Source organism: Alternaria viburni, assembly GCF_023758015.1.
Source record: "Alternaria viburni strain BMP 2772 chromosome Unknown scaffold_27, whole genome shotgun sequence".
Classification (NCBI taxonomy): Eukaryota; Fungi; Ascomycota; class Dothideomycetes; order Pleosporales; family Pleosporaceae; genus Alternaria; species Alternaria viburni.
The window spans coordinates 483,570-511,249 of record NW_026055796.1 but is presented as its reverse complement, the minus strand read 5'-3'; the positions used below and the strand labels follow the sequence as shown (position 1 = coordinate 511,249).

At 46.9% G+C, this 27,680-nt stretch overlaps 7 protein-coding genes across 7 annotated transcripts; 3 read left to right on the top strand and 4 right to left on the bottom strand.

The window, feature by feature from the left end:
• Positions 1–10,246: 10,246 nt before the first annotated feature.
• On the top strand, positions 10,247–12,033 carry J4E79_009959 (uncharacterized protein; the record flags this gene model as incomplete). The annotated part of the gene is made up of 3 exons (XM_049358799.1): positions 10,247–10,459; positions 10,507–10,864; positions 10,913–12,033. 3 exons carry the CDS (start codon positions 10,247–10,249, stop codon positions 12,031–12,033), a joined length of 1,692 nt encoding a protein of 563 aa, XP_049206902.1.
• A 1,619-nt stretch (positions 12,034–13,652) lies between these two features.
• J4E79_009958 (uncharacterized protein) lies at positions 13,653–17,406 on the top strand (the record flags this gene model as incomplete). The annotated part of the gene is made up of 2 exons (XM_049358798.1): positions 13,653–17,127; positions 17,180–17,406. The coding sequence occupies 2 exons, from the start codon at positions 13,653–13,655 to the stop codon at positions 17,404–17,406; spliced, it is 3,702 nt and encodes a 1,233-aa protein (XP_049206901.1).
• Positions 17,407–18,464: 1,058 nt separating this feature from the next.
• J4E79_009957 (uncharacterized protein) lies at positions 18,465–19,054 on the bottom strand (the record flags this gene model as incomplete). Its single annotated transcript, XM_049358797.1, is given in 2 exon segments — positions 18,465–18,533; positions 18,551–19,054. The coding sequence occupies 2 exon segments, from the start codon at positions 19,052–19,054 to the stop codon at positions 18,465–18,467; spliced, it is 573 nt and encodes a 190-aa protein (XP_049206900.1).
• Positions 19,055–19,518: 464 nt separating this feature from the next.
• Positions 19,519–21,186, bottom strand: J4E79_009956 (uncharacterized protein; the record flags this gene model as incomplete). Its single annotated transcript, XM_049358796.1, has 1 exon — positions 19,519–21,186. One exon carries the CDS (start codon positions 21,184–21,186, stop codon positions 19,519–19,521), a length of 1,668 nt encoding a protein of 555 aa, XP_049206899.1.
• Positions 21,187–22,055: 869 nt separating this feature from the next.
• Positions 22,056–23,065, top strand: J4E79_009955 (uncharacterized protein; the record flags this gene model as incomplete). The annotated part of the gene is made up of 2 exons (XM_049358795.1): positions 22,056–22,146; positions 22,233–23,065. 2 exons carry the CDS (start codon positions 22,056–22,058, stop codon positions 23,063–23,065), a joined length of 924 nt encoding a protein of 307 aa, XP_049206898.1.
• A 378-nt stretch (positions 23,066–23,443) lies between these two features.
• On the bottom strand, positions 23,444–25,245 carry J4E79_009954 (uncharacterized protein; the record flags this gene model as incomplete). The annotated part of the gene is made up of 3 exons (XM_049358794.1): positions 23,444–23,452; positions 23,617–24,622; positions 24,746–25,245. The coding sequence occupies 3 exons, from the start codon at positions 25,243–25,245 to the stop codon at positions 23,444–23,446; spliced, it is 1,515 nt and encodes a 504-aa protein (XP_049206897.1).
• Positions 25,246–26,930: 1,685 nt separating this feature from the next.
• J4E79_009953 (uncharacterized protein) lies at positions 26,931–27,569 on the bottom strand (the record flags this gene model as incomplete). Its single annotated transcript, XM_049358793.1, has 1 exon — positions 26,931–27,569. One exon carries the CDS (start codon positions 27,567–27,569, stop codon positions 26,931–26,933), a length of 639 nt encoding a protein of 212 aa, XP_049206896.1.
• Positions 27,570–27,680: the final 111 nt, after the last annotated feature.

The window sequence follows — 27,680 nt, the reverse complement described above, 5'->3', positions numbered from 1 at the left end:
CTAATATTCTATTTATTAACGTAGAAAGTAACTACTACTTTAAATTTAGATATCTTAAAGTCTTTAGTATAATATAGAACTTTATTTATTAGATTATTAGAGTATATATAGCTTTTAATTAGATTAGAGTTAATAAGAAAAAAAGTTTACCTTAGTGTAGCTAACTCTTTAAGTAGTATTTCTTTACTAAGATTTTTGTTATTAAACGTACTAGCTATATAGTTCTTATCTTCTTCTATAGCTACTATCTCTACCTTATTAGTATCTAGCTTAGAATTATCTTTATTTATAGCCTTAAGTTTCTTCTTAGTCTTCTCTACTATACCTATTATATTAGAATCTAATATAATATTACTCTTAATATAATTTACTAGACTAAGAATATTTTAAATAATCTATATAGCGTCTATAGTAATATAGCTCTTAGTTAATAGAATAGAATTATCTAAGCTTATATTAATGTCTCTCTAACTAAAACCTTTACTCTTATAACTAGATAAAGCTTCTAATTATTCTTAAATATTATTATATTTAGATTAATTAGATTTAAGGTTAGACTAATAGAATAAAACTCTATAATATAATAGAAGAAGTAGATTATAAAAACTAGTGCTAGGTATTATAAAAGTCTAAATATATAATTTTAAAGGTTAGCTAAATACTTAGAAATAAAGTAAATAAATTATAGAATATAGACTTAGAAGTAAACCTATAAACTATAATATAATCTTAAACTTAGATACTTAGAGCTAGAGTATAAATACTATATTAGAGCCTAGAAATATAAATATAGATAGAGTAGAGAAAGAAGTCTAGTAGTTAGAGAGGTAGTCTAGAATAGATTTTATAAACTAGAAATAAGTCTAAAAAGGCTAAGTTATATAAAAGTATATAAGAGAATATTTAGTAATATTCTCTAGATCTAAAAAGAAAGAAGTAGAAAGATAATAGAAGTAGTCTAAGTAGAGAGTAGGCTATCTAGAAAGATATAATATTCTAAGGTAAGAGTAAGGTAGCTAGTAATAGAGATAAGTAGCACTAGTAGAGAAGACGCTAGATATAGAAATATATTAGTATATCTTCTACTATAATTTCTAGTATTTTAGGCTAGCTAAATACCTTTATTTAGCTATCTAGTTATATTAGAAGTAAAAATATACGCGTATAGAGGTAGTGTTAATAAAAAAGTTACTAGTAGAGTAAAAGAGTTAAATTCTCTCTTCTAATATATATACTCTAGGCTAAATCTTAATAGCTAATTATAAATAAGATAGGTAACTAAGAACTTTTAGAGTGTATTATATCTAAATAGCTAGATAGATATTAAGAGTATAGAATAATATAATATTAATATAAATAGTAGAGTAAAAGCCTAATTCTAGTAATCTTAATAGTAATAAGTAGCCTAAATACCTAGATAGATAGTAGAAATATATAGTAACTTATAGCGTATAGTAAATAATATAGTTAGAGACTTCTTTATTAAGCTATATAGTACTTAAAAAATTCTATAAAGTTACGTCTATAACTAGAAGATAATAGCTAGAGAATTTAGCTATAGATAATAAAGCTAAGATATAAAAAAGAGTAGCGCTATATTATAACGTGTAGAAAAGCTAAATATTATAATATAGAATCTTATATAGATATAGAGCGTAGGTAGAGTATATAGTATAGTAATAATATAGAAATACTAATAGTTTAAGAATTTAGAGTTAACGCGCTAAGTAGAGTATAGAGCTACTAGCGCCTAGTTACGTTACGCTAAGCTTATATTTGCCTCTACTACTTATAAACTTTTTCTACCTTTTAACCTTTAACTTCTTATTCTATTCTTACCTCTACTATTAACTCTATAATACTTTCTTTTTATTTTACTAATTACTTTTTTTATATCTTTTCTATATACTATAACTATACCTAGCTAAACGCGTTTCTCTACTAGTAATACCTCTAAGAGTAGTCTAAGCGCTAATAAACTTAATAAGTACTACCTACGCTATAATAACTCTAATAAACTTATAGAAGTTACTATTTAAGCTTCTTAGAGAAGTATATAATCTACTATACTATTAAAAAAAGTATATAAAAATAGCTCTAATACTAAGCGCTTAACTACTACCTCTAAGAAGAAAAGCTATCTTAATACTCTATCTAAGTTAACTAAACTCTTATTTACTTCTACTAAGAAGTCTACTAAAAGTAAAGTAGTATTAGATTTAAAAGTACGCGCTTTATAGACTAGTTACGTAAAAACTATAGCTAAGCTAAATCTACTTACACTACGCGTTACTAAAGATAACTCTTAATAGACTTTATTCTAAATACTATTTATAGAAGAGAAGCCTAGCCTAGAATATATATTTAATAATTCTAAGTAATAATAAAAACTCTTACCTAAGCCTATAGTAAAAGTTAAGAAGTCTAAGAGCTAAGAATATTACTACTCTCTAACTCTAGAGAAGAAAGAGAAAACGCTATTTATTAAAGAAGAGAAAGAGAAGAAAGAAAAAGAAGCTAAAGAGAAAGATAAGGCTAAGAAAGAGATAGAAAAGCTTAGAGATAAGAATAAGAATAATAATAAGCGCATTACTAAAGTTAATAAGTTACTAGATAAGATAACTAGATTAGCTAAGAGTAAAAAGAACTTTAGCGCTACTAAGAAGTTACTTAGACTATATAGTAAGAAGAGAAAGTTTTAGACCTTTACTCTTAATAATCTTAAGAAAAAAGTAGTAGTAAGAATTTAAGCCTTTATTACTTTATACTACTAACTTTATAGTAGTAATAAGTTTCTAGTAAGTATAAGAAGTACTTCTATAATAGAAGTAACTATAATAATATAGCGTAAGATCTTTAGCCTTAAATTAATTACCTAGCTAAGCTAACTAGAATCTACCTTCTAAATACTCTTAATCTAGATACTTACTAAGTATTAGTAAATAGAGTATTTTCTAAGTACATGTAAGATTCTAAAGATACCTAGATTCTAAAGCTTAGAGCTTATAGAGTCTAGTAGAATATAACCTAGTAGAAATTCTATACTATTAAATAACTTTATATAAGTTATAGTATTATATTTATTAAGTTATTACTAATTCTTCTAGACGTATATACTTAGAGTCTTTAAATTAGATAAAGAGAGTAAGTATTTAAAAAGTAAGATTTTTAATACTAAGCGTGTACGTAAATTCTTTCTTAATATATATAGTATTAAGAACTTTAAGTTAGTATTTACTTTTACTTATTACTATATTAACTTTTAGCGTAGTACTTCTATAGTATAATAGTAGGCTTATAGTAAGTTAGTATATGTTCTATATATAGAATAATATTACTAATAATAATATAGATATTATAGTATTATTAGTAGCTTTTATAAAATATATTATAGATATAGAGAATAACTATAGGCTAGCTTTACCTTAAGAAAAGAAGTAGCTTACTTAAGTAAAGCTACTAGCTACCTTCTATAATTAAGGCTAAAAAAAAAGCTTTATTAAGTATTAGCCTAGCTTCTATAAGTTCTTCTTTAATAAGAACTATATATCTAAGAAGTGTAAAGCTAAGAAGAAGTCTAACGCGTATAATTATAATACTAATTTACTTTTTAGTGTTACTAAGCTACTATCTAGCTTTAACGCATTATCTATTAAACTTAGTATCTTTAATAATAGTTACGCTATACCTAATAATAGAGTATTTATTATAAAGAAGAAAAGAAAGTAGAAGTTCTAAGACTACCTACTAGCTACTTAGTAATTTCTTCTTTATAAAGCTCTACCTTCTTAAGTTAGTGTGCTTTAATTTAGCTCTGCTAAATATACTATTCTTATCTTTATCTATCTCTATATCTATAGCCTTATAGACTTTATTTTAGTATTTAATTTATATTAATAGAGTTCTATCTACTTATATATACTAAATAATATTTTATTTTCTAAAGAGTAGAGGCCTTTAGATATATAGTAATTATATCTATAATCTTAAAGTAATATTTCTTATACTAGTAGGTATATTTAGTATATATAGGTAGTTACTTTTTATTACTATTTCTCTAAGTAGATATTCTACTTTACTTTTTAGTTCTTTTCTACTATATAATATCTATTTACTTTAGAAATATAGCTATAAGGCTGTATTATAAGAGATAGAATACTAAACTTTACTAGGCTTATTTATATTAAGTGCTACTTATTTAATTAATATATTCTACTAAACTATAAAGTTCTTAGTAAACTAACCTTAAGTTTAAGCGCTTAGAATATAAGACTAGTATATAAAGATAGCCTAGAAACTACTTTTATAGTAGGCTATTAGGTCTTTACTCTATCTCTTAGCTACTACCTAGAAAAGACTTAAGATAAGCTATATTATATAGTAAATATCTAAGAAAGAAGTATAGCTAACTAAAAGTTAAATTAATAGATTAATTACTATAGTAAAGCGCTTAGTAGATTGCGCTATAATATATATATAATAGATAATTATAGAATATAGTAATACTCTAAGTAGACTAAAATATAGAGGTTAATATATAACCTTTAGTAGCTAGTAGATTAGAGCTATATTAAGATACCTTTATACTTAAGCTATAATATTAACTAGTTAAAGTATAATAGCTATTATATTATAATATGTCTCTATAGCCTAGTATACGTTATAGTTAATTACTAATATAATTGTAATATATAATAGGCGCTAAGATATTTTAAAGGCTAATATTATGTTAATAGTTTTTTAATATATAGGTAATATCTAACTATTATAGATAGATCTTAGTAGCTATAATATACAACGTACGTTAAAATATATTATAATTAATAGCTAATTACTATATATTTACTATAATATATATTAAGATTAAATATATAACACTTTTAATATAATTATAGTATTTATTTTATCTTAATATTTATTAGTAATCTAGACATATATTAATTAATAATATCTAATACTTAGTAATAGCTCTCTAATATTTTTTAGTATTTATAAATATCTATTAGATAGCTATTTAATAATAGTATTATAATATTATATATTCTTAAAACCTCTATTACGTAGTATAGTACGTATTTAAAGACTTAATTACAAAGTTTAGTAGAAAGTTATAGTAGTAGTAAGTCGCGGGTGTTAGCTATAGTGCTAATGTACAAAGTTAGTGTCTATCTTATACTTATCTAGTAACTAGGTTAAGGCTTACGTATAAGCTAGATTTTTAGTTATATTAAGGTAAGTCTAGAGTTAACAAAGATAAAGTATTATCTATATATAGAACTACGCAGAATAAGTTACTCTAGAGATTATCTAGTAGAGTTAAAGTATTATAAAGCGCGCTTGCGGTTCGCGTTTACGCTAGAACATACCTATATTTTACGTACGTTATTGCTTTATTTACTCTATCTAACTAGGTATAGTTACCTTTATATTTGCGTATATTTTATTAAATATATCTTTAGAAGCGCCTAAGCAAGCATTAAATATACCTAGGCGTTTAATTAACTTATAATTCTAGGATAATTATATTATTGTAGACATATAAGAGCTGTATTAACATATAGTTTTTAGCTAAATAAACTAATGTAGATATATAAGCGCTTAAATACCTCTAGTTCTAGGCCGAATAAGTTAATATAGACATATGAGCGCTTTATTAGCCTATAGTGCTGGGATCATTACATCATAGTAGGCGCCAGACGCCGATGTGGTCGAAGTGCACTCCCTCGTTTTGTCAACCTATCACGACTGTCTAATCCAAATGTGACGTCCTGAATGTCAAAAGGCTTACGATCTGGCTTGTAGTACTGATTGTAGCGGCTGTATCGGGAGATAGAGAATTCACCTTCACCAAGTTGTTTGTCGTTGTGGAGCGGTGATGACGTTTCCTGCGACATTCACTACTAACGCGACTCCACGCTAGCGGCTTGGCCAAAGCTGGAGCTTCTATTTGATAACGCTTGCCCTCACCTTCTCTCCTCCATCAACGCCCACCTGCGTCCCTCGCCACGCCAATGCGCCCAATTGTTGGAGAGCGCGACATCTCACGCAGACCATCACGAACCGACACAAATAGTAAGCCCAGCTCTCACTCCCAAAATCCCCAGCTTCACTGACATCGCCACCAGCTCTGGGCGAGGTCTGACACCCCGAAACGTCAAATTGCACGCTACACTAATTATCCGCGACGAGCGGTCTCTTTGTCAGGAGCGTCCGCCCTGCAAGTACGAGCTGGCTTGTACTTGGCCTCTCTAGGGCACTCGGAGTGACACTGTTCGCACGCTGGCCGTGGCAGAACAGCTGTCGAGGTTATACTGCGACTGTCGCAGGTCGACTCGCGGTCACTCACCTCCCGCTTCGTTGTACGCACGAAACACATTTTCGATAGTATCGGGAAGATAGCGCTCTCCGAACTATCATCATACACGTGCGGGCACCTGTATGACAATTCTGGATAGACGACTTCGCATGCCAGACGCCCCATCTGGTGATATGTAACGCCTATCATTACATGTCATGGATTGGAGGACTCACGCGTCCGGGCGCGTGACCTCTGGGCCACACCGGAGGATGGGTCCCGCTTGCTAGTCTTGTATTCCGGGATTAGTAAGGAGTTATGCCCCCATCTGAACACTGTACAGGTGCGCAGTCAACCTACAGTCCCTGTTCAGGATATCCACTCTCTCGGTGGTCTCCTCGCTAGATCGCTCTCGGGTGATTTAGTGACGCGTCAACGGCGTGTCATGGGATGCGAGGCAGTGTCTCTACCCACTTGGATATACAGGAGCAACCGAGCTCGAACCGCATTTCGAGTGTCTTCCTGGTAAGGTACTTCGTATGAGCGCTGGATCGTTCGCGAACTCTGCCTTAGCCGATCAGAGATCTACTTTTTCATTGAGTCTTGGCCTTGACGGCGAGGCTTGAGGAAGGAGTCATTAGTAGGACATCATAGCAGGGATATAGACAATCATGTTAGTATGATAAGCAGACGAAATTGTTGTCCACAGGACATTCTGAATTGTATGCTTTGCCATTATACTCTAATCACTACTATCGTCTCCGTCTCGTCTACCCCAAGACTTCTCATAGCCAGCCGCTAATGTCGGATCCACAAGCCCAACTACTCTGATACTGCGTTTAAGCTTATCTTGCCTAGTATCTCTCTGGTGCCTTCGCCAGGTATCACGCACATCCCGTGCTCTTTTCACCAAACCATTACTATTCCTATTACCCTCTTCATCAGGCAGTCTTTCGTCATGTGCCTCTTCCACCCACGTTCTGCTAGCCAGATATCGTGAGGAACCCACCGATTGAGACCTCGGGATTTGCGACGCGTATACTGGAAGCGGAGGTGGGAATTCGAGCGCGGTCGGAGAAGTCGGCGGAGATGAATTGTACCAGGATGACCTGCGCCAGGGGTAGTCGGATACTGCGCTCGACTTTTGTCGTTCATGCTCGCTCGGAAGAGCATCGCAGCTATTTGTCGCTTCGGAATGCGATGTTGTGGCCGAAGACAGGCGGACCAACGCAAAACCTCTGGGGAGCCGGAACAGAACGCTACGGTATCCTTGGGAAGAAGAATCAGAGGCTGTTCTTTGTGAGCTATGAGAAGGTTTTTCGGTCTCTGTATGTTCGATAGATCCAGCGCGTGACTTGTGGGTCCCCTGGCCCTTAGCTCGGGACGGAACGCTGGAAACAGATTTCTGATGGGGAGTGGTAGATCCTTTGGTAAAGCGCGGGGCTGTCCCTTCATTGACGGATGGTTGTTGGTCTTCTCGACCAATGTGCTGGAGTGGTGTCCAAAGGCTCCTCTTTTTGCTTTTCCTGCGCATATTCGAAGTCTTTCTTCCCGCCGGCTGCTCTGACATCGACTTGTAGGTTCTCGATCGGAACTTTGGAATTGGTATGCAGCCGCACATAGACAACCCCGTTGAGGTGACATTCCGAACGCTGCTTCGGGGTTGAAGAGCTCTGCATTCATAGTATTGGTCCGCCAGTACACCATGATAATCTTGCGAGAAGCCTAGAAGTAGCAACTTATCGCTCAGCTCCTCATCTTCGCATTCGTCATCCAACAATGGGCTCGCACGGTACAATGGTGGTAATTTCTTCCCTCGTAATGCTGGAGATATTCGCGTAGTGCTGTCTTCATCCGGAGTGGCAGACCAGTATTCGCATCCAGTCTTTGTCTCTCTTGGCCACATTATGCCCAACGATACGTATGCTTTCGCTCTACGTGAATCATTTGATGTTTGGTATATGACATCTGCGGATGGTTCTGAAAAGGTAGGAGAGATAAGAGTGTCTAGGGCCTTTCCATGCGACGAAGATCTCGACAGTTCGTGTGTTGGTTGATTAGATGCAGGGTCCGAATATTGACGTACAGGTCGCAATGGTGCAGGCTTAAAGTCGCTTGTCTCAGCCGACCAGGACCAAGACTCTGTTCGTATGCTGCCAATACTGGGAGACGGCTCTGGTATTAGTGGGGAGCATTCGCGGGTCGCAGAGACCGGAACCGGCTGAGCAGATGGAATGGAATCCCATTCGGTGGGCGCTATCCATGGAGTGAAGTTAACATCGGTGTCCATCTGCTTCGGCGGTGATGGCATGATGAGAGGGTAAAGTGTCTGACTGCCTGGAGTCAATGGCGAGACGTCGCTCAACGTGCTTGGATTTGGCGGTACGGTTCGAATAAAGGACTTAAAGGATCCCACGGTTCGGTCCATGTTCTCGGGCGGTGATGACCTCAAGGTATGATGCTTCAAGGATACCTAGGTAGATGCGCTCCTCCGTCCTGGACCGTCGCGAGCAGGTACAAGTTGTTGGAACACACTCCTTACTTGCGCACTCCGAAGTGCTTCCAGAAGTTGACAAACAAAGAAGAGCGCCATCAAGAGCTGCACGTGGCGATCAACAGGAACGGATCGCTTAGGGGTGCCCTATCGCAAAACAAAAGTCAATAACTTTTCTATTTTGGAGCCTACGGAATGAATGCGGCCCCGCATTGGCCCAAGCAAGATCTGTACACAGCTGCTAGTGGAGCAGCTCATTGCGAACATCCACTTTGTTTCTTCTCAGTGAGGTGCTTAGGCATCTGGAGGCCGGGTTTCCCAAGTTCGCGATTCCACATGTCGGCACCTGGAGGACAGGCGGTCACAGCTAGGTGCTAGCTCCCAAAGAGGACAATGTGTTGTGCAAGCACCAGTCCGAATCGATGAATAGCATGATGGGCGATGTTGCATGAAAGCAGTCTGTTGATTGAAGAGGGTGGGACGCATGCATCATGTCAATTCGCGTATTCCAGCAATGCCAAGCCTCTTCGCCGGATTCGTGACTAGCGCTCGACCATCTCCAGCCCTGCACAAGGCGCGGCCATCTGATCAACAACTGTAAGCTGCACGACATCTCAATCGACAACTATACTCTACATCACCTGCAATCTCCGCACTCATACCGCCGTGATTGATAATATGAGACTTATTTTTCAGGCAACCACGTCGTCATTGCTCTCGTCGGAGAGACTCGAAAACGCCCCAGTTCAGATTGGCCTAGAGCCGGATGAACAACTCCCCGCACAGCGTTGGATGTGGCAGCCCATCAGCATCGCATGCACGCTGAACATACTTGCGCCAAAACGCCATATCGCGTCTTGTGCCCGATCTGAAAGGTTTGCTATCTAGTCTGATTGGTTCCGACAGCGATTTCCTGATTTCGGCCGCGCCTTTGAGTGCCACCGTAAGCCAAAGTCTTGCTCTGCACCGACCACGTTTTCGCGGCACCTTATACTAGGGAAAAACTGAACAGGTCTGCAGACTACATTGACCCAAAACCTTGCAAAGGAGGCGACCCAAAGTCAAAGTAGGCTCCAGGCTGTTCAGCTTTTCCCTAGGTTGGCGTGGCGGTATTGTAAGGTGATGGAGCAATGTGGTTAGTGCGATGGCTTGAGGCTGAAGTAAGATGTCCGGTCGAAAGATCTCACACTGCAATGTTGTCCCGAGGGTGTGTGTGAAGACTCCTGCGCTCTGACTCTGCGCCGGTCAATTGGTATCTTCGTCCGTTATGTCGCATAATCACGGCATGCAGCGAGTATATCTAGACTGACAGTCGTGCCCAAAGTGACGATCAGCCAGACAAAATCTAATTAGCATCACCGTCACGAGTCGTTCAACTCGCAGCTATCTCAGCCTCGCACCCACCTCATATTATTTGGCCGCCTTCCTTCGCAGTACTGCGCAGCAACTAGCATATCATGGCGACACCTTCATCAATGTCCGTCCAGGACGAACTAAAACCCGATATACTTCACACAGAGCCCTTGAGCGATTCAGTGTCTGATAGGCTCAAAGCCCCTGAACCTGAGAAATTCAAGCCTGGCTGGCGCTTTCTGGCTGCTTTTGGCAGCCTCTGTATCATCACACTCATGGCCGCACTGGATGCCACTTCGATATCGGTGGCGCTACCAGTATGTTTGTGATATCCACTACGCACTACTGTGCTAATACACAGCAGATTATGGCCAAAGCACTACACGGATCTGCCATTGAAGCTTTCTGGAGTGGAACTTCTTTCCTCTTAACATCAACCGTCTTCCAGCCCGTTCTCGGATCATTCTCACACATCTTTGGGCGCAAGGCACTGATCTACGTCAGTCTGGGTTTCTTTCTAGCTGGCTCAATCATCCCCGCCGTGGCCGACAGCTTCACCGTCATCTTAGTCGGTCGATCAATTCAGGGAATTGGTGGTGGCGGTATCATCTGCTTGACAGAAATGGTCGTAGTCGATACTGTACCGCTCCGTGAGCGGGGAAAGTGGTTCAGCTTCTTCGGAGCTATGTGGTCAATCGGTACTGTCGCAGGACCTCTCCTGGGTGAGTGCTGAACATCACAACCAAACAATCCGTACTAATAACCTATAGGTGGTGGTTTTGCCCAAAACGTATCGTGGCGCTGGATATTCTGGATCAACTTGCCCTTCCTCGGCCTCGGAGCTGCTTTGGTGACAGCTTTTCTCAAGCTCAACCAGAAACATGGCGCCTTCTTTGCGAAGCTCCGAGAGGTCGACTGGATCGGTATGGTGCTATTTCTTGCCTCGACGACTGGTTTCCTCATTCCCGTCACCTGGGGTGGAGTGCAATATGCCTGGGACTCGTGGCGTACTCTCGTGCCCCTGATCGTCTGTGCCATCGGTATGATCGCTTTCGTTGTGTACATTGAATACTTCGCCGCCAACCCCCTCATCCGCACCTCGGTATTCAAGAACATGTCCGCTGCCATTCTTTACGTCTCGACAATCATTCACGGTATCATACTGTGGGCCATCCTTTACTACATGCCACTCTACTTCGAAGCTGTTAAAGGCTTCGGTCCGATCCTTGCCGGCGTGGCCATGTTTCCGTGGACATTCACTGTGGCGCCAGCTTCGGTCGCAACGGGCATTGCAATCGCAGTCACAGGACAATATCGATGGGCAAACCGCGCTGGATGGTTTCTCGCCACACTCGGCATGGGCCTCCTCATCATGCTCAAGCCGAACACATCTACAGTGTCTTGGATCTTTCTCAATCTGGTTGGCGGTGTTGGAACGGGCATCTTGTTCCCTGCCATGGCTCTGGCCGTACAGGCTTCAGCGACGGCCAAAGACCAGGCCTACGCCGCGAACATGTTCTCCTTCTTCCGTGCCTTTGGGCAGACGCTCGGTGTTGCCATTGGGGGCGTCATCTTCCAGAACCAGATGAAGAAGAAAATGCTTACGTTCCCTCTACTTGCTGATCTGGCGGCGGAATATTCTCGCGATGCGGCTGGGCTAGTGGAGATCATCAAGGAGATGCCTGAGGGAGAGATGAGAGAGCAACTCAGGGAAAGTTACACGGACGCACTCAAGTACATCTGGATCGTCATGCTGGCATTTAGTGCAGTGGCCCTGCTCGGCAGTTGGTTCATCAAGGCTTACGACATGAATGGTGCCATGGACACGGAGAGGGGTTTCGTGGACAAGGACAAGGTTGGGGACGTTGAGAAAGAGCAGCCTGTGATGTAAGAGGCCAGGTGCGGATATGAAGATTCTTGTTTTTTTGGAAGCATCAGCGCGGCGTTGGAGCTTATTTGGTCGACCAGATACATAATGTTAATCTCTTGATACAACAATCTTGAGTGTGCCTAGCAACAAAATTGATGTTGCCTATTATACAGACGCGCCTCATGTGCGAACTCGCCTCACGATCGCAGTTGAAGAAGGCCTCGAATGTATTTTTGGTGCACAGGCGGGTGAGACTTCGCTCGACCGGGTCAAGCATCAACGGTTGGGTCTCAGGAGCGGCCGGGATGAGTCGTGAAACACGCCGTCGTGCGTCGTGACCGTTGACACCTGGGCAGCGATCCGGGCAAGGGTCTGGATGGCAGACGTGCGTCATCACCAGAACAACTCATCGCGATAATGCCGGACACCTATCTTATCAACTGAGTTTGACGCAAGTGGCGAGTCAAGTGCCAGAGTATAACGTGACGGTAGTAAGATGTGACGCAGCAGGAATTACAAATGCCGTTGCATTCACGATGTTGGAGGTCGAGGTCTGGCCACCTCAGGCATCAATGCCAAACGCCTAGCAGTCTCGGATGTAAGAAGAAACAGCGCCGAAGAGCAATATTAGTGAACAAAGCTGTTGTTGAGAACAGTGAAAGACATGAGCGACCATGGTCGCACAAAGGTGATTAAGGAATTGGGTAGCGGGCAGGAACATGGTGTTACCCCAGCCACGATGACGGGAGAGTGCGTCGTCAAGTTGTTAGTTGCACCGCCCTGCAGCGGCTATATAGCGGGCGTTGTGCGGTGCATCTGCTGGGATAAAGGGGCAGGTCAGATGACAACGGCGCAGCGAGTGACGCGTTTCTTTGCTTTGGCTCCCAACAACAACCACGGTCGTCCAGGACACTCTCGTGAATGCGACGGCGAAGACCCTGCAAGCTTGAATTTGAACGTGTTTGTCGCACCGAATCGATATTCAATCGTCGCGGTTCGCACATGCACGCTACTGCAGGCTCAATCTTAGGACCCACTAGTGCACACGGGCTGCCAATCACGCCAGCACTTGGCGGCCTCTCATCAGCGCACAAGCTCCAGCCCCGGGCGCCCCTTCCCTTCGACGCGATTGACGGCTCTTCTGACAACTCTCCCAAAAAGCAGTGCCACACGGGAAGCCGGCTCCCAGACACCTTCAAGCACGCGCAACCCTCACCTCAGTCATTCGTTTCAGGAAACCAACCAGCAAAGACAGCACCACAGCAGCAACCTGCACCTAATACACCCCCCCGTACCATCACCGTCACATTCACCGTGCGCCAAGCAACGCTCCTCCGGCACTTCCTCATCCGCGAACGCCTGCATCGCAAGAGCGACCGACTCTCGCCCTCCTCGTTCCTGCCGTCCATAATCGATTCCGGAGACCATTGCGCGCCCTTGCGAGGCTAATTGACAGCTTCACTGGAACCAGCCTACCGGATCCAGCGATCGCGACGACCCTGAGCAAACCGCACCTGCCTCCCCGCCCACCGACACCCGCTCCCATGCCTAACGTGGCCATCCCTTCTTCATAACAGTCGCCTCCGACACTCGCACCCCCAACACTATTCTTCCCATCGACCTCGCTACCCACCGCTGCCATGAAGGAGTCATTCGCTGCCCTTCTGCGCACGGCGGCCGGCAAGCTCACCCTTTCGCTGCTCGTGGCTTCGCAAGCCACGGCCTATAATTTCAAACCCGTCCCAAATCCCAACCTCAACCTCGACGACTTAGGCCGGATAGCCTTCGCTGGAGATTTCGATTCGATATCGCTCTACCAGTATGAAGGCCAAAATCAAAACACTCCCGCTACTGGAGGAGCTCTCCTTGCACGCTACCCCAATGGCGTCTTTGCGACGATCAACACCACAGATGCCGACATCAAGGCCATGTGCGCGCTCCAGGTCAATGGCGCGGAACGAGTCGTGTTCGCAGGCAACTTTACTAGTGTTGGCGATCTTCGCACACCTGGAGGCATCGCGCTGCTCGACCCCAACAACGGCAATGTCACTCCACTCGAAGGACTTACTGGATCGGTCAACGCGCTCTACTGCGATAGAGATGGCGGTCAGGTCTACGTGGGAGGAAGTCTGGAAGGTGCGAACTCGTCCAACGCTCTAGTATGGAAGAACGGCTGGGAAGACCTATCGTTCAATGGCTTCAACGGCCCCATCCACTCCATCATCCGGTCCAACGACAACATAATTTTTGGAGGAGAGTTCAACGGTCTCGGAGGAGGCAATGCGTCGATTGTGTCGAGCGAAAACAACACGCAGGTCATCCCCATCGCTACCGCAGACATATCCGCCCAGACAAGCTCCGGCCAGAATGGTCTCTCAGACCCCAAGAACATCGCATGCAAAGCCGACTTTTCCACGCAAGGCGCCGGCTCGACATGGCTGCTCGCCGATCGATCGCCCGGATTCTGGAAGGCCGACTTTGGCTTCGGTTTCGAGCCAACAAGCATGAAGCTCTACAACACGGACTTCGAGGGCCGTGGTAGCAAGACTTTCCGCTTCACTGCACTTCCAGACGGCGGTATCTTGAACCTGACCTTCACCGATCCCCAGAGCGGACAACAGAAATTCTGCGACGCGACGTGCCCCCTGCCCGAGGGCAACACCACTGCGCAGGACTTCTCCTTCGTCAACGTCGTTGGTATGAACGCGTTCAGGATCGACGTCTCGGAATGGTACGGTCAGGGTGGTGGTCTTAACGGTATCCAGCTGTTCCAGGACGCCATGTACTCCTATGCAGTCAACGACTTCAACGAGCCCAAGAACTGTGGTTCAACCACGTCAGGGTCAGAAGCAACCTCTACCGGCTCTTGGCAGGTCTCTCCGTCACACGACAGCTCCTCCAGGTATCTCACCACATCTCTGCAGGGCACACCCATCGACACTGAGTCGACCAGCGTCACCTTCCTGCCCGATATCAAACAGTCTGGCAACTACTCTGTCACCATTTACACGCCTGGATGCCAGGGCGATGGTACTTGCGGCACCCGCGGTCGGGTCAACGTCACAGCACAATTGGGCGGCGAGCCCAACAGCGTTGAGCTTTGGCAGACCAACAACTTTGACAAGTACGACGAGGTCTACAACGGCTTCATCGATGTCACCGATGGCTCCCGTCCACAAGTCATCCTTCGACCTGCAAGCGGACAAGGCCCTGGCCCCTTGACTGTCGTTGCACAGAGGGTGCGCTTCACGCTTCTGAAGGCTACGTCAGGTAACTTGAACGGTCTCTTCGAGTACAAGCCTGGTCAGACCGTAGACGCGGACGACTTTACCAAGTCGGTCATCACTGCCGCCGGAGCCAGCCTCATTCCTAGGGAGAAGGCTTTCGTTACCACTGTCACAACAGGTGACAACACACTGTATGTCGGCGGATCCTTCAACAGCAGCGACGACCGCAACAACATCTTCGAAGTTCGACAGGGAGCGGAAGAACCCAGCGCACTTCCCGGCAAAGGACTCAACAACCAGGTCATGACTATGTTCCACAACGCTAGTACGCTGTACGTCGGTGGTAACTTCACCAACACGGCGGAGAACAACGTAGCAGGCCTTGGCGGAGTGGCTACCTTGAACAACAACCAGTGGCAACCCCTTGGTGCCGGTGTAGATGGTGTCGTCCTGTACTTGGTACCGTTCTCGCTCAACATCACCGCCAATACTCCCGAAGACGTGCTCGCTGTCAGCGGATTCTTCAGCCGGGTCAACGCCTTTGGTAACAACCCCAGCACGAGCGTTAATGACTTTGCAGTCTGGGTGCCATCTCGTGGCAACTGGCTGCACAACCTGGACTTCTACTCTCTAGCCATGTCCGGCAGACTGATGACTTTCGCTGATGTGCCCGGAGGTGAACGCTGGTATGGTGGATCTGTATCATCTGGTGCTCTTCTCGCGAGCGGTACTGCTGAGCTCGAAAGTGGAGATGAACTGTCACTCAGTGCTTTCCCCATCAAGATCCAAGCGCAACAGCAGCAGCAGACCCCTTCTCGTAAGCGAGCCATCGTTCAAGGACAAAACCTCAACACCACTGGAGTCCGTACTGGTACATTCTACAAGGAAAACGGCATGAACAAGACGATCCTCGCTGGACATTTCGCAACCAAGGGCGCAGAGGACCGCAACATCACCAACCTCCTCATCATTGACGGTAACGACTCTGACAAAGTAACCGGCTTTGACGACGAGCTGGACGCCAATTCCACCTTTGCGGCCGTCGCTGTCTTGGACAATATCTTGTATGCCGGTGGCATGATCAGCGGACAGCTCGACAACAATCGTGTTGCTGGTGTTGTCGCCTACGACCTTGCCAGCAACGCGTTCACCAAGGCTCAGCCGCCACCGCTTCAGGGTGTGAACGTTACAGTCAACGCCATCGCTCCACGACCGAAGTCCAAGGACATCTTCGTCGCAGGTCAGTTCCAGTCCGCTGGCGCCTTGAGCTGTGCTGCAGTGTGCATCTGGAATACCGAGCGTAGTCAATGGACTGCGCCAGGCACTGGCCTTTCCGGTGATGTTTCGTCGCTCACATGGGTTGGCGACAACAGTCTACTCATTGCCGGCAACCTCACCTCTGGCACCAACCAGACCAAGATCCTGACCTACGACTCATCAAGCAGACAATTCGCTGTCGTTCCCGGTGCCAACGACCTTCCTGGTCCGGTCACTGCTCTGACCATTGCTAACCGTAACGGAGACCAATTCTGGGCCGCTGGTACAGCAAGCGATGGCACTGCGTTCCTGCAGCGATTTGACGGTACCAAGTGGGTGCCTGCTGATGGGGCCATGTTCGGTAGCTCGACCGAAATTCGTGGAATTCAGGTCCTCTCTCTATCCGAAGACCATGGCGACTCCGATATCATCGACCGCAACCAGGATCTCCTTCTCATGGGCCAGCTCAACATTACTTCGTTTGCGGGTAAAACAGCATCTGCTGCGCTTTTCAACGGCACTACACTCACTCCTTTCCTCCTTGCTACTAAGGGCCAAGACGGTTCGACACAAACTGGAAGCCTATCCTCTGTGTTTGTAGAGAACCCCAACTCATTCTTCAGACAGTCAAGTAAGTCGCAGAAACCATTCTCAATCTCGGTCTGTATGCTAACGTCTCCCAGACAAGCATCTCGCGCTATGGGCCATTGTTCTCATTGGCCTCGCCATCGCTCTCGTCCTCACCTTCCTCCTCGTCGTTATCGGTATCGTTATCGAATGGTTCCGCAAAAAGCAACAGGGCTATTCCCCTGCCCCGACGTCTTACCCTGATCGGTTAGGCAACGTAGGACGTCTGCCGCCGGAGCAGCTGTTCGGAACCCTCTCGGGACCTCGAGCCCCAGCAATCTAGGCGGTTCTGCCACCCCTGCGATTTTGAGTGCCGATAGCGATAGCGTTGCTCCACAAGACACATCCAGTGGCCCTGTAGCTGTCACGACTGATGATAGGGTGACACAAGTCCCTGAAATTCGCATTATAGCCCCCTCGACTGATGATGGAGAGACTCCAGTCGCTGATAGTGGCCCTGTAGCCGCCTCGACACCACTTGGAGAAACTGTACAATCGAACGAGACACGCGAAAGCCAGGACTATTCAATGGCGGACTTGCTACCGGCCATGTTTCGTATTTCCGATTTCATCAAGACGACGACGAAAGCCTAGTGGGCTGATTGATATATTTAAAGTTGGACCAGGATTGATTTGATACCACGCGGCTAGCGCAGCCCACCATTATTTCCATTGCTTTTTCTTTTCTTCTACACTTCCTCTTGCATTGGTGTTTCCTTTGAATACTTCCAAGGAAGAGTTCACGAACGAACGCTTTTCTTTTCTTTATGTCTTGGCGAGCGTGAAGGGCGCGTTGGAGAGATGCGGAGCTGTAATGTGTACTTCTTCAATGGGATTGAAATCCTAATCAGGGCGGCGGTAGTGGCGGAAGGAAAGACGGTGGGTGTGTGCTAGTTCACGCACCAGGAGAACTGGGTTGATGGGGAAGGGGACGGGAAACTGGTGTACATGGACAAAACTTGTAGTCTTCTGGGGATGTACGCATCCCGATGCTATAATATACTCATACTCTAGACATGTTCACCTTCCCTTGAGCTTTGTTCATTCATGTCTGGCTACACACAACAAGCCTACCTGATGACGACGAAACACTACAACAGCCCCGCTTCCTTGAGAGGTCTCAAAAGAGCTCTCACTGCCTTGTCTTACCAGCAGTGACCCAGACCACCTCTACCTTCGGAGCGCGTTACAATCCTGCGCCAGCTAGTAGCCTTGTAGACCACCTCGGTATCCGCCACCCGTAGGTATACCAAACTTCCCAGCTCCAATTCACCTCGGTATGCGGCAACTCCAGATTGATAAGACTGGACATGCCTTCAAGACGTGGGGATAAACCCCCTCTCAGCATACACCTGTCGACAAACTCGCAGCAACGGAAACCTTGCCCTCGCATGTGAAACGATTCCAGCACTAGTAACATTGCCAACCGTCCCATCACTATCCGCGATGACATACTGATATATCGTCCACCTCAACTCTTTCGGCAGACGAAGAAACGCCGACTCCTTTGCATTGCGCTCAGTGATCTGGTTGGCCGTTTCGTCGAAGAACTTGGCTGGCCATGGCCATTGCGACGCGTCTGGTGCGACGGCGCTATTGTCTGGAACGGGAATTTGTTCGAAGAATAATGTTTTGCGGTCGAACTCGTAATATAGGTAGAGCGACCATCGGGATTCGGCCTCGGAGAGGACTTCGCGGCCGGGATCGATCCATGGTGCCCAGGGTGGGGAGGTGGCTTTGGGTCGCTTGGTTGGGAGGCCGTCGCCGAAGAGGGTGGGCTGCTGGGGGTTGGAGGTTAGATTGGTTGAAACGGACGTCATGGCTGTGGGTTGTGGGTTGTGGATTGTGAATTGAATGTTTACGTTGTATATGTTTGTTCGTCTCCGCCAATTCGCGGCTGAGTAGAAGGGGACTTCTTCTGGGCTTGACATTGCGAATGAAGGGCGGTGCTTGGTGGTGGGTGACAACGGAGGGAGTAGCGATACAGTCATGGGATGATTTGACTCGGATGTGGGATCCTCTGGGCGAAACAGCGCAGATTTCGAGGGTTGAGTTGTGACTTACAAACAGTGGAAGGCTAGTCCTAAACAGGCAAGGTCACGTTGCCATGCACAATCCGAGTGAATAGATCAAATTGCTGAGTCTCGCTTAGGTCATCATTGACCTTAATAATTGCACCTAGTTTCTACTGAGCATCTATCGCCTTCGTCTTTTTCTCGAACATCGTCGTCGAGTTCACCACCGCAACTTCCATTCCTTGCCCAAAGATCTCGGTCACTACCTTCTTCACCCTCTCCGTGATCTCCTCCGTTACTTGGAAGTCTCTCGGATAATAAGACATCACGGTGATCCGCTGGATCCACAAATTACCTAGAAGTGATGATATACATATCCCTCATAGCTTCGAGTCGCCCGAGAAAGTTGCGTATTCTTCTTCTTCCTGTCGCACACCCTGCCACATCTCGGCAACACGCCACAACTTTTCCATTCCAATCTTCTCCAGTAGACTTCCTCTTCTCTTTCGATACATTTCATCATACCTCTCATCATCGACCACCGTCGTACCGTCTTTGTCAAACACCAACATCTTGCCATCCTCAACCCACCCTTCGCCGTGGATATATCGGATGAACTGGTCTTGCATAGCCCGTGCTATCCTCCTGTCGCCATCACTGAAGTAAGGGTCGAAATTCTGCAAGAGATATGCAACATCGAGCTCGTGGGCTGCGAGACCCTTAAAAGGCCCATCTATTGGATTAGGGACGTGGAAGTGGTATCTTGAAGCTGGTCTTGGTGGTGAGAGAGCTTTCCACCCCCGATATGCTGCTAGCGCTGGTAGATAGAAGCGGAGTTCAGATGCGAGTACTAACAAGCGCTCTCCTCTGACTTCCTTTGATACGTTGCCATCGAGACGATAGACCTGTAGGAGCCCAAGGGTCTCGAGTGGAGAAAGGTGCGTTTCGCACGCCTTCAGAAGACGCCCAAAACTGTTGGGCTGGTCGAGCAGTCGGCCTTTCAGAATGAGGGCGTCGTGCTCCGTGTCGCCTATTACAAACTCCTTGCACCATGATGGCTTGTGTACGGCGCTTGACCCATCCATTATCGACTCTATCGTGACTTCTTGTGTGAAGAATTGGCCATCGACTCTTGCGGCGAAATGCTGTGCTAAAGGTAATCTCTGAGCTAACTCTTCCGCATCGGTGTCCAATAAGATCTTTCTCCTGCTCTCGACATCGTTGCTGTCGATTTTCAGATAGGTAGACTGATCTTCGCACATCTTCTGATGCCACCATTTATTCCTCCACTTGCGTAAAGATGCCTCACCACTCATAATGACAACACGCTCAAAGAGTCCCTCATCCCCAACGTTCGCGCAGAGGAGCGTTGATAGCGAAATCGCTCCTGCCGACTCGCCTGCAGTAGTGATGTTGCTCGGATCGCCTCCAAAACCCGCAATATGCTTCTTGACCCATCGGAAAGCCAGCACCTGATCTTTATAACCCATGTTACCGGCTGCACCAATCTCATCGCTGGCCAGGAAACCAAATACGTTGACTCGGTATGCCATTGAAACACCAATGAAGGGTTTACCGGTTTCTACACCTCGCTGGACAAATTGAAGTAGATCATACTGTGGCCAACTGTTTGCTCCGACGCTGAGACCACCACCATGTACCCATACGAACACTGGAAGACCTCGTCCTCCACTCTTTGCATCGCTCGGGATATCCTTAGGCACCGTGACGATTACGTTCAGGCAGTCGAACTCATCCATTCTCTCTGTATCGCCCTGACCAGGGCTACAAGGCAAGACGGCATCTCCGACTAAAGTCAGGTCCCATGCCTGAGCTCCACGTAACTGTGGACATGATGGACCGAATTGCGTAGCGTCGAAAACCCCATCCTCCCCAACTTCAAGCCTATCGTCTGGAATCGAATCCTTGTATCGTGCCGGTATCGATGCGTACTTTAGGTTGCGAAACTGTGTTGTTGACGCGGATGATGTTCCACGCAACGTCCGCTGTAGTGTGGGATGGTGCAGGGTACACTCTTCGGTCGACATTGTTTGTTTTTCGCGTACGCGTTACATTCCAAACTCTGCTCAAGATCTAGAACGGTATCTAGACTACATGTCATCACATACCCGTCTTCGCCAGCCACCCCGCGTGGCACCCCAGACTGTTGACACAGGGATGTGGGGAGATGTGGGGCTGGACCTCGGCAACGGAGACGGCAGCATCTTGCAAACGCATGCCGAAGATGTTGAGCAGAATATCGGTTTGTGGAACTAAGTCATCATACTAGAAAGTTGAAGTTGAGGAAGAACAGGTACGACAAGCAGGAATGTACGCCTGGGCATGTCACTGTCTGAGGCGCTAGCCATGCGGAGACCGGGTATCTTCGGCCATGTCTAGGACGCGCTCCAGTAGGTACGCTACACTCGGCGCGTTCAGCCATCAGTTTCTTATGTCTCTTGCATTAGTCGCGCGGATGAGCATGAGAAACCCCGAATACTATGACGACACGGCGTGAAAGGGCGTCTGGCCTGCACATAATCGGTGTTTGCCCAGCGTGTCAGCAGGCTGCATTAGCGCGTTGCCTACCGCCACCCAGGCACAATCTCGACCTCATTTATCTGGTCACCTCACATCCGAACTCAGATGCATGGTCAACTAATTCCGGACTATGCGATCGAGTAGCGGCCAAAGTCTGCTTGCACTTGTGTCTGTCAGCTGCGTGCACATAACCGCTCCTTAACTCCATGGCTCCTGCTTACCTGGGTGGGTAACTGACCCCATTTGGGTGGAATCTATGTACACTGGTTGATGTCAAAGAATGGAACCTGAGCTATAAAAGGACGTCAGTCAGTCCTCGATCTATCATCCATTCACTCTGTCACTCTCATCAATATCTTCCAAACTGCTGATCACTATGCCTGGCTCCACCCCTACGAAACCTGTCGATTGCACGATCGACTTCGATGTCAGCCATCTAGCAGGAAAGACTGCTGTAGTCACTGGAGGTATACACAGTCTTTATGCCAAACACCATAGTTGCTGCAGTAGTAACTGTTACGTTCGTTGAAAAGCTAGCTAACCTCATTGGCAGGCGGTAGTGGTCTCGGCGAAGCATATGTCCGAGCACTTGTCAATGCAGGCGTAAAGGTGTGTTTCGGAGACCGCGACGTCCACCGCGGACAACAGCTCGCTTCCTCGCTCAAAGACTGCCGCTTCGTACACTGCGACGTAACAAACTGGGACGACCAAGTCCGCCTCTTCAGCGAAGCCACATCCCTATCCGCCACCGGCAAGATCGACTACGTAGTCGCAAACGCCGGCATCATACACGCAGACGACGTCTTCACATTCAACGGTCCCTCCCAACCCCCACAAAAGCCCAACCTCGACATCATCTCCGTAAACCTCAACGGCGCCCTCTACACCACCAAACTCGCATCCCACTACTTCATGACCCAAAACGGCACTTCCCCATCCCCCTCCCAAACAGATACCTGTCTCGTTCTCATCGGATCTGGAGCGGCTTACCTAGACTGTCCGCGAGGGCCCCAGTATAGCGCGTCAAAGTATGCGATGCGCGGCATCATGCACTCGCTACGTCGGACAGCGTACTACTACGGGTCTCGCATCAACATGATTTCGCCATGGTACGTGCGCACGGGTATCCTGTCGCACGACGATTTTGATGCCGTGGAGAAGGCGGGGGTGCAGTTCGCCACGACGGAAGATGCGGGGCAGTGTTTATTGAGGATTCTGAGTGATGCGAGTGTCAACGGGCGGTCGCTCTTTGTTTCTGCGAGGAAATGGGCGGAGAGGGGGTATGTTGATTTGGATCTGGATGAATATCCGGGCAATGGGTTGTTGGAGGAGATTCAGGCTGATCAGGTCAAGTTTGCGCCTGTAGAAGCTGGTCTATTTGTCTGAGCATCCGCTGGCCGATGAGATGCCCCTAGACGATGATGAGTGAACTGTAGGCGAGGGGTAGCCTTCTTAGTAGGCACTATATTACTCCAAGGTGTCCGTTTTTCCGTACTCCATTTGAGTTGACATTGCACCATCTGCCGCCGTTACATACTCCTCTATTGCAGCTGAGAAGAGACATTGTACCCTATGCTTAAAACTAGCAACATGTTGTTATGATTTGTCGACCCCAAGATCAACACAAGGTCTGGTTTGAGAAAGCTGTGCAGAATTCGGGGACCACACTATAGATTTCAAGCAACAAAACATGTAGTAAACACTTACGTACTAGGCAAGACCATGGGTCGATACAACGAAGCTCACGAAACCAACGTCCAGATCTCACTCGTACTAGACAACCCCCAAACCCCTCCCGCCCGATCACCCACAGCACTAACAGCCATTCCACTCCTATTGTCTATCATCTCCCACACTTCCGGAGTGCCAGTATATCTCCATAGAGTCCCATCACCGTGTCTACTATACAACAAGCCCCCAACAGCATATATACCCACACTTCCAGCTTTCTCAATCGTTTTCCAACTAGGACCAGCAGTGTTCAACCACACTACTAAGCCGTCACTCTGCAGTTTGTAGAATTCGTTGCCGCCAACTGCGATGGCGATGTTCTTCGCGTTGTCGTCAACGACGGCCCATTGACCAGCGTTATGGGGCCACAGGGAACGAACAAGATACCCGTTCGTGAGCAAGTTCCAAAGTGTTTTGTCGTCTGTGACGGCTATCTGTTTGGAGCCAGGGGCGGAAGGTTGCTCGATACTAAGCCATGTACTGCCAGAGAGCCGGGCTACCCATCCATCTTTGCGCCGCGAGTACAGTTGGTCGGCTGCAGCGACGATCTCAATGACGTTTGAGTCGGTATTGCTAAGAGCTTGCCAGTTCGATGCGCTGCCTGTCCAGCGGAAGGTACCTCCATCGTAGTGTCGTTGGTAGAGGTTGCCATTTGCACCGGTGATCTGAGCAGTGTCCTTGTTGTTGTCGACAACCACCCATGCACCATTTGAGTAGCGAAGAATCTGCCCCGATGAACGCATTTGGTAGAGACCGTCATTGGCCGAAGTGGTAGCCGTGTTGGATGTGACTTGTATCATATTTGTGATTGCTGAGCCTGAATCGATACGACTCCAAGTCGGGCTCTTCCAGCCGTAGATGCTGTGTATACCCATCTTGTCGTCCGGATGCATAGGGCGTATGCTACCATCGTAGTAGGCGAACATGATGGCCGCCTCGACGCCACTGTGGCTCATCCCGAGAGCGTGACCGATCTCATGAACAGCTGTATACCCGAAAAGGCGGTCATCTGTCCACTGGTAATCGTCATTGAAGGTTACATTGATGTTGCCAGACGACATGGAGGTGCCATCAGAGACCATGGACGTAAAACCGTAACGCGTATCGTCTCGACCAAGGGGAGAAAAGCGGATGTTGATGTCAGCTCTAGCGTTCGAGGCTGCTTGTACGATATTGAGGGGTATGTAGTTCATCCATTGGGCAAAAGCGGTACTGTGCAGCATTAGCAACCAGGGTTATTGGGCTGGAAGACGAAATAGTAGAGATTGACCTGAAGAAGGTCCACACCATAGCCTACAAAATACCACACAACCGAGATGTAAAAGCTTAACTTACCTGATCGTGCTTTGCTGGCGCGCTGTAGACAGATCATTCGTGTAACTGTCGAAGCGCCATGTCAACGTCGTCTTCGCCCACTTCGGGCCCCAGAGTACGTATCGTCGCTCAACGTCCGAGGCGTCCTCTGCATCTGTCGCATTGTACGGTTGTTCCGTGCCACAGCGCGGCCCGCTCATCATCTCCATCATCTTATCGCTGAAAGTCCCAGTGACAGGCTCTTTGAGCTTCTTTTGTATCTTTCGTATGGCTCTCGGAAGCTCGCTGTCTGATACGGACGCTCCAGGCTTGAGCCAGCCGTAGAGTCTATAGAAGTCGTTGACATGCTTGGAGTGCTGCCTTTGGTCTGTTGCCGGAGATGAAGGTAGGGTTGAAGTCGGCGATGCTGAAGTTGCGCTTGGTATCAGAGCGGTAGTGCCTCGGGCGAAATGCTGGTGAGGTGATGCCAAACAGCAGCGTAGGGTTCCGAGTAGGAGGAAAGCAATGGAGAATCTCGCCATCTTGCAGTTCTCCATACACTAGACGAAGACTGAGCTGTAAGAATGCGTTTTCCAGCTCGACCTCCATTGATATCTCTTTTGTATTTCAACGTCACCCAACCAAAGCGTTCCAACATCAGTCCAACCCGATTGTAGCGAGGTGGTGTTCAGGCGCATTGGTGGGGGGCCATGAACCGTGGTTTGAGGCTGTCTTCATCATCAGATATGCAGTGCCCAAAATAACTTCCACTCATGTATTATCTGGCGCACTGGAAGAGCTATTGTTGCCGAATCGAAGGGAACGTGAACGCCACTCTACTGCTGACCGGGTACATTCCCTTAACAAAGGCCTTGTATATACGGGGATGACAGTGAATTGGCGCAAGCGTTCCAGTACCGTGCCGTACTCTGACATGGGATCTCGTGGGAAGGACAATCCAGATGCCCTGGTACGGGTTCTGTGTAAGATGTGAATACTCACCCATGCATCTTCCGTCCAGTCTGCTTTCCTGAAAGTTTGAATGCTGTGCCACACTACAAGCCGATTTTGAAGTAACGCGTACACCTCGGTGACTCCGGTCATGAGCCATACCTTCACACTTCTCTAAGTCAGCTGAGCTCAATAATGCCCTCATTATATAGCGAACGTCAACATTTCATGCAGTCAATCTAGTTGAGCCTCATTACCGGACTCTTCTATGTGTTTCTTGTACAAGAACTCTCGACGGTCGACAATCAGCCGCGGTTCTACTCGAATGTATATTGAGCTCCTTTACGGGATCACGAGACGTGAGATTGGGGGCATCTAGATGAAACCCCGTCCACTTCCAGCCCCCCGAAGCTAAGAGGCTTGACCCGGGGGCCGGATGGAAATGGTCAACGATCGAATCATGGAGCGGACTGCTGAGCTCTGGCACGATCAGCGAAGCTATTGCCACAGCTGCCCATGGTGCACCCGTGCGCAAAGTGTGATGGTATGCCTGATGCAAGGCTGGTAGGGCCTCAGTTGCAAGTGGAACAACCTGTCAACCGTATTCGAGATAACTGCATATTGTAACTATAATAGCTGTAATATACCGAACGAGTTGGTGGTGACACTGCGGGCGGAAGATCTGCGTCACGTCCATAGCCGGAGATTGGCGAATCTCGGAGCTACGGCAAGCTTTTAGCAGTCGACCCTGAGATTTATATCCGGTAAGTGTACTTGACGATGAGGCATTTTGGTTTCGCAATGATGAAAGATTCTGGTAGTAACCAGCTTGTCGATAAATGGCGTCGTGTTGGGACGAACGCGTAAGCGGCGGGCGGCACGGTTCGGGGCGCTTGATATGCAGTATAGGATCTCACTGCGTTGTTGGTGTAGGGTGATGAATGGCAATGATTTGAAGGTCACGTCAGGCAGTTGTTGGTGGGTGGACGCCATGAGAATAAGGCAAGGACGAAGGGAGAGGGGAAGAGATCGCGTCGCGTCCACGGGTGCGACACGAGACGGAAGCCGCGCTAGGCCCGAACCGCACCGCCCCAGCAGGACAGGCAACTACAGATTCTATTGAATTGGCGCAACGCATTGATTCCATTGGTTTGCCTACTACATGTCTAACCACCCATGATCTTTTTTGACTGGTACAGCTATGGATTCGCCTCTACATGGCTTTGGACGGAAGTTCTGACTCGGCCTTTGCAAGCTTGTTGCCATCCTTCTTGCCTTACGCATCTTCATCGTTCTTGCCCTCCTCATCGCTACCGTTCTTACCTTGCTCATAACCCACCTTCTTGCCTTGTTCTAAGCCTGCAGCATAACCTCGTTCATAGCCTTCCCTACGGCCTTTTTCTCTGGCAGATATCTCTGCCGCCTGGATAAGAGGCTGGCGATATTCCTCCGCTAACTTAACAACCTTATCGATGGCCTTTTCAATGATTTGTCGCGACGAGGCAATGAGGCCAACTGCGAGCTCATCCACCCTCTCCTCGAACTTCTTCCGAGCTATCGCCAGAGGATCGGGTGTCGTGATAGGCGTTTCCGGCGAAGCTGTAGTAGCACCGGGTGCGGCTGATTCGGGTTCCTGTTTGGTCTCGTAGAGGTTCGGCGTTGTGTCCTTGTACTTTTCGACCGTCTTTGCATCTTCACGCTCTTCGCGAGTGCTTTCCGTCGTAATCTTGTTTTCTCCACTCATGTCATCTCCAATTGTGTCTTCCTTGACTGCGCTTGGGAAGTCGGCAGCACGGTCCGTCGCAGACGTTCGATCACGATCAGATGGCGGATCGGCCAGCTTTGCTGACGGTAGTGATGCGGAACTGGTTGATAGATTCCGTGAGCGCTTACGGGTTGCGGGTGGGCTAGTCATCTGGGGCAGTGGACTTTCTAGGGTGAATAGCTTGAAATGGGTCGTGCCTCGTCTTGAGATTGGTGGCAGATGTGTCTGGGGATGTACGTGTTCATATAGTGGCTGCTGTGT